The sequence below is a fragment of the Kogia breviceps genome, chromosome 15 (genome assembly GCF_026419965.1).
Source record: "Kogia breviceps isolate mKogBre1 chromosome 15, mKogBre1 haplotype 1, whole genome shotgun sequence".
NCBI classification, from domain to species: Eukaryota; Metazoa; Chordata; class Mammalia; order Artiodactyla; family Physeteridae; genus Kogia; species Kogia breviceps.
The window spans coordinates 12859447-12866169 of record NC_081324.1 but is presented as its reverse complement, the minus strand read 5'-3'; the positions used below and the strand labels follow the sequence as shown (position 1 = coordinate 12866169).

The 6723-nt window shown below is 49.2% G+C and overlaps 1 protein-coding gene across 7 annotated transcripts in view; it reads left to right on the top strand.

Annotated features, from left to right (window-relative positions):
- The first annotated feature begins 2319 nt into the window (after window positions 1–2319).
- Window positions 2320–6723, top strand: part of TNFRSF11A (TNF receptor superfamily member 11a) — a 118207-nt gene continuing 113803 nt past the window's right edge. For 5 of the 7 annotated variants that reach the window (XM_067016045.1, XM_067016044.1, XM_067016041.1 and 2 more), the window contains exon 1: window positions 2326–2472. In XM_067016045.1, the coding sequence (XP_066872146.1) occupies window positions 2398–2472 (75 nt within the window). In that variant the 5' untranslated portion in view covers window positions 2326–2397. Of the gene's footprint in view, window positions 2473–6723 lie in introns of all 7 variants that reach the window. The other 2 variants (XM_067016043.1, XM_067016042.1) reach the window with 1 other exon arrangement.

Here is a 6723-nt window from a genome sequence, read left to right as displayed (position 1 = left end):
AGGAGGGATAAATTTTGAGGATGAGATTGACATATACACACCACTGTATATAAAATAAACCACAAAGATTTACTGTATAGCACAGGGAACTATATTCAACATCTTATAATAACCTATAATGGAAAAGAATCTGAAAAAGAATATATATATATATATAACTGAATCACTTTGTTGTACACCTGAAACTAACAAAATATTGTAAATCAACTACAGTTCAATTTTTAAAAACCTGAAAAATAAATTGGTGCTTAGTAAGGCAGAACTCACACTCCAGAGCCAGATAGCCAGGGCTTGAATCCCATCTCTCTCCCTTTTCGGCAAGTGACCCTAGGGCAAGTTATTAATCTCTATGCCTCAGCTTCCTCATCTGTAGAATGGGACTAATGACAGTATTTCTTACAAAGCTGTTGTGAGGATTCAATGAATTTGTAAGTGTAAGGATGCTGTTAATGTTTGCTACTATTATTGTCTCTCCAGAAACTTCCTCTGCTTAGGTAAATAAATCATGTTTCTGATTATTGTTTACAACATGGGATAGTATTACTCTGTAACTTGTTTCCTTTACTATGATATGGAATTGTCAAAGGATATTTGCACTTTTATTTTTTTTTAATCAACACTACCAGACTGCTTTCCAAAAAGCACAAAAGTAACTGGGCAGTGTACCAATCAAGGTGCAGTAGGGAGTTACAAAGTAAGGCAACTAGCATGATTACAGTAGCACAAAGGTGGGAGGGGGAAATGGAAGTATGTCATTCTGAGGTTCTTACAATATACCTGAAGTGGCAGAATTTTATCTGAAGGTAGAGTGTGATGTCATAGATACATGTAAACCCAGAACTAAAAAGAACAAAACAAGAGGTATATAAAATAAGCTAACAATGGAGAAAAAACAGAATCCTAAAAATACTCAAATCATCCAAAAGAAGGTAAGAAAAGAGGGAAAAAAAGGAGCAAAGATGTAACAAACAGAAAACAAATAGCAAGACAAACTTCACCATATCTATAATCACATTAAATGTGAATGGCCTACACACTCCAATCAAGAGACAGAGATTGTCAAACTGGATAAATTGAAAAAGCAAGACCCAATTACATGCTGTCACTTTAAAAAGACATAGATAAGTAAAATGACAGAATTAGATATACCATGTAAATGCTATTCATCAGAAAGGTGAAGGGCTATACAGTATCAAAGGTTTCAGAAACCAAAATTTAACCACCAATCAAGGAGGACATGTAATAATGCTAAGAGGATCAATTCATCAAAAAGACATAGTAATCCCAAATGTTTATGCCTCTAATCAGAGCTTCAAAAACATGAAATAAGAAAACTGACAGATCAAGAAAAATAGACAAATCCAGAGTTTTTGTTGGAAATTTCCAGTTTTCTCACAACAAGTAGAAAATCAATATGGGTATTTCAACCAATTTAACCTAATTGACATTTATAAAACACTTCACCAGCCACAGTGAAATACAGTTTTTCCAAGTGCACATGGAATATTCACTAAGATACACCACTTGCTGGGCTAAAAGTTAAGACAAGTTGATGGTTCTGGAACTCAATACATTCTATTGACCTGAGGACCAGTGTTTTCACTCAAAAAAGTTATCTGTGCAAAGGCCTGGGTGTACGTGTGCATCCAGAGTCCAGCTGGCAGGTGAGAGCAGACGTACTCCTAAGCACGTGAGGCGGGGGGTGGAGACGGCGTGGCGGCTGACAGCCTGGTGGAGGCAAGAGGAAGTGGCTTCTGGCCGGAAGACTGAACGAGGGATATGATGAAGCGTGCTCGACGCTATATTAGGTTGATCCTTTCACTGAGCGCTATGGAATCTCCGTTGGAGACCCTCTCCTCGTTAACTCTTGGTCGAGGTGCACCTGCTTTGGGAGGCCCCGCCGGGAAGCCTGAGCGCGGGAGCGAAGCGGGGGCCAGGCTGCCAGGCTGTCTTCCTTCCCCGGGAGTCAGGCCCCGACAGTCCTGGGATGCAGGCCGGCCGCGTCTGTGACCGTGAAAGACACCCAAAGGCAGGTCGCAGGCAAACCTGCGTACAGGGGCGCACAGTGCGGCAGAGGACGCGGGCGGCGGGCGCGGCGAAAACCCCAGGTCGCCCCCGCGACCCTCACCTCCCGGCACCCTCTCTGTCCCTGCCCCACCACCAAGGCGCGGGTAGCGGACACCGCCCGCCTTGCTCGGGCCCCACCTGGCGGGCGGGCGGGCGGGAACAGGTGCCCGGGGCGGGGCGGGGCCGGGAGGCGGCGGGGCGGGGCGGGGCGGGGAGGGGAGGGGCCCGGCCCTGAGGCGGCGGGGAGGACCGACCCCGAGGCCCCGGGCTGCCGCGCTGCCTGGGCAGCAGAGGCCGCAGAGCGGGCCGCCCAGCCCGCCCCTCCGCGCCATGGTCCCGCGCGCCCGGCGGCGCCGCCCGCTGCCCGTGCTCCTTGCGCTCTGCGCGCTGTTCGGCCGGCTGCAGGTAAGGGGGGCCGCCCCGGCTCCCACTCCCCGCGCGCCGGGTCCCGTGCCCGACGCCTTCGCGGGAGCTGGGGAAGGACGCGGCGCGGCGGCTTCCAGACGTCCCGAGACCTGGACGGAGCCGCAGGAGCTGAGGATTTGGGGGCGGTGAGGGCGGAGAGCTGGGGGGCTGCGGGATGGACGTTGGGAACGGGCGAGTGGAGGGAAACTGGGGTGCAGAACGGGGAGTTGCGAGACCCCAGCACCCGGACACGGGCGTTTCCAGAAGTCCCACTTAGTGGCAGGCTTTGGTGGTGTCGTTTATTCTCTAAACACTTCTGGAGCGTCTATGAGGTGCCCCCTCAGTGTAGCTGCTGCGGAGGCAGCGGCGTGGACACAGACCCTTACCCCGCGAACAGAAGAAGCGAGGAAAAAATTCGGAGCCGCGGACAGTGCCCACGTTAAGTAACCATCCCACATACGATTTCTCCTTTCGGGCCATTTTGAACCCGCCGGAGCTCTCGGTCCTTCCCTCTAATTGGGCTTCACACGCTCTCCCCACCTCAGCTTCGCTGGTAGTCTGAAGACTAGAGCGATGCTCGCCTCCCGGGCGTGTGCTGAAACGGGATTTGGTAGTTTCTTCAGAAAGGCTGACATCAGATTTCTTTCTTATGCTCCCCTCTTTTTTATGTCTCCCTTCTCCCCTCCGACTCCTCCCTACAGTTTAAGGTCCACCGCCTCAGGTTCTGGCCCAGAATGACATAGAATCACTTGTTCTCAGAACCCCTCTGGTGATGTTAGGACAAAATAGTGTTAACAGTTGGAGAAACCAAGGTACCTGGGGTGCTTCAAGCCAGTAGGGGAGCCAGAAACAGCCCTGTCCTCCATGCTCTCAGCCGGGATCGGACTGGGACGGCCGGCGGGCACAGCGGGCAGTGCTTAGTCTCGCTGGGGCCAGGCCGTGCTGGGGCTCCCAACCCAGGAGGCACCCGGGGCTCCCCTGGCGGCTCACAGACTGACAAAGGGCGTGAAGAGGTCTGGGGTGCCAGAACAAGAGCATCTTTGCCACGTCCTGTTGTCCTCCCCACCCCGAGTCCTCTCAGAAGAGATTTTCTTTACAAGATCACTTGGTACAGTTGCCAAATAAATAAAACCAGTTACTGCTTTTCTGCCCTCCCCGCAGGAGAGCTGTAGTGTAGGAAGCCCAGCACCACAAATACTACGAAAGTCTTGTATACTTGGAAGTCCCTCGGAGGGAAGGGTAAATGTTGGTGGTTTTCTGGGTTTCAGCAGTTTCAGATTTCCCTTCTCTGTAAAGATTGGCTTAGGCTCTTGTTAACAGCTTTCGGGGGAACAGCTCGAAACCCCAAGAAGACAAGGGGAATGGCACTTGGAGAACTGTGTTAGGAGTGAGGAGAGAGGGGGAAGCCAGCCTGGGATTAGAACCTTGACAGAAATAACGGGAACGTGCTATAAGGCTGCAGCAGACAATTCTCAGGAAGATTTAGTCTACTTCGTTTCTACTTGTATGAGTCTCTAGGAATGGTTGAGGGCAAATAAGGCGGAAAAGCCTGCTGGAATTTTTCATTTTAAACACTTCAGGTGTTGCTTAATTAAGTGTTCAACAGGTTGGACAGGGCTCTGCCTTACTTGAACCACAGGACTAGGGCTCCAGTAAACAGCTAGCCACCTGAGGAAAACCTACTCACTACACAGTTTTTAAAAAAGCATCTCACAGTGTTATTGCAAAAACTGCAGAGGTACATATATGTGTAAAATGCAGTACGTTCTAACATTAACTCATTTGCTATCATAACATTTATTTCTCAGAGCTATCTTTCAGCAAGTGCTATTTTCCCCACCCTTTCCCTTTTGGCTACTTATATTATGCATTTTTAAATCATACGTAAACAGGAAACAATCAAATGATATTGGGATAGCTCTAATCAAATGATATAAGTTTGTGCCCAGTCTCCCCAGTGGAAATCCATTGATTCTGAAAGGTGGAGCTAGATGTAATGTTGCAGTATTATCCCCCCAAGATACTGTGGTTACAAGCACTCTGTTCAATTACTGCTTCTTTGGCCAACCTGATCTATCAGTTCAAAGAAAGGAATTGCATTGGCGATTAGTTATCACACACTGGGCAAGGCTTAAAGAACTGTTGAGTGTGGAGGATGGAGGAGGTATTGGTTTTGTAAAATAGTTGGCAAAAACAGCTTCTGGAAAGTGCTTTATCTGCAAGTATTGTATTTAGTTTCATTTACATTATATTAAATCGATTTAAACTTACCTGGGGGACTGTAAGTTTTGCCTTTTGAAACATCTCTGCGATTGTATCTCTCTGCGCCTGTGTGAGGGAATCTGAGTTCAGACAAAAGAAGACTATTTGCCTACAGAAATAAACATTTGAAATTGTTATGTTGATAGTTCTGCTGTTTATTCCAAGTAAGAAACTCTAGGAGCAGGCTGTTTTCATTGACGTAATGGATCACACAGCCATGTTTATCCCTAGTTATCCAAGACCTAAGGGCAGATTCACTCGTACCCTGGCCAGCAAACATATTTGGGATGTAAAACCTTGTGCTGGTGAGAAACAAGGTGAAGATATAGCTGGGTCTTCACAGGTCACAGTCCAGTCTAGAGGACGAGACAGGTGAAGCTGTGATGATAATAACGCAGCCTATGATACGAGAAGCGCAGAGGGTGGTAGAGGGAAGGAGGGAGTATAGTTGGAGGAATCAGGGAGGACTTTTGAAGGAGGGGGCCTCTGAAGCGGTCTCCGGAGGATGGGTAGGAAATCAAGGGTCAGAGAGGGAATGATTCCAAGAGGCTGTTGTGGGGAAGAAAGCTTTCTACCTGAGAGGGTGGCATCAGTGGTTTAGGCCTAAAGGAATCTTGCCAAAAAGAGACAACCCACATATTTTTATGACTTTATAGATAGCACAAAGCTATCTGTAAAGCTAGCTTAACTCAAGAAACCCCACGACAGACGGGACATTAAACATTTATAGTTTTTGAGATAACACTTGTATGGCCCTTGTTGAGGTGGTAGTGTAGACTAATCAGAAACAGATAAGCCGCAGAGCCCTGGAAGGCCTGTGGGGAGACCCCGCAGAGGAAATCCCCTGGGTGGGACTGGGACTGTAGGGTAGGTAGGTGCCTGCCCCTGCCCCGGCTGTCTTCCTGCCCTGCCAGCCCATCCTAGTGGCAAGACTTGGCCATAAGTTACTACTTTGTTTGGAGAATCACAGACTTGGGGATCAGTGTCCTTTTCGTTCACTTTGTTGATAAATATTTCAAATGCTTTCCCTGTTATTTCCTTCCCACCACTTCCCCCCCAAAATGGCACATCTGTAATATGAACATATTCTCCGTGTTGATAAGGAAATATGAGCTTGCTTTTTCAGTTATCTAGCAGAAATTCATCTGCCAGGAAAACTGAAACAATAAAGGTATGTCTTTGAAGGTCAATAAATCAGTGTTTTATGAGGCCATGAAAAGGGGAGTTCCAAACCAGGGCCTCCTTTGCAGAGAGTATTGTTTGAAGAAGGTGCCGCGTGAACTTTCTCTGCCAGATCAGTGTTAAAATTCCCCCCTATGCTATTTTCCTATCTTTGAAGTGCATGGAAAAAGATAGTGGTGTTTTTTTCCACATGGTGTGTCCAGAGGATGCTGTCTGGGCCGGTCTCGCTGTGGATGTGGATCTGCCTCCCGCCCTGACAGTTACCCTCTCTACAAGTGAGTCACCCCCCCAGGGCATCTACCCTCGGGCCAGGTGGCCGCCAGGACAGCTGTGGCCTGGCTGCTGTCTCCCCGCAGCGGCCGCCCCCCAGCCCCCAAGGGAAGCATACCTGACCCCACCTCCCGGCCCCCAGAGCCGGCGTGGGTGGGATTCGCGCGCCAGGTGATTCTCCCTGCGAGAGCCTATAAATTCTCCACCTGGTTTGGAGGAAGTTAGGCACCTAATCTTCGTGTTTCCCTCTGGCTTCCACGTGGGCGCTTCCTGTAGGACCCACGGCTAGTAACACAGATTAAGCTCAACTCCTCCTTTCTACCCTCCAAACCCAAGCCCCGAGCCTGAAGAAACCACGAGTGAGACAGTGCACTTTTTAGCAAAACAGAAGAGCGGGTGGGTCTGAAGTTCTCAGTGCGCTTTTGAGGTTTAACAGTGAGTGGGCGGCGGGCGAGGTTACGCGCAGCCCAGCGGGTTCCTCTGCCCTGGTGCCGAGAGGCGCCGTCAGGCTGTGTCCTGCCCGCGAGCCCGGCGGGC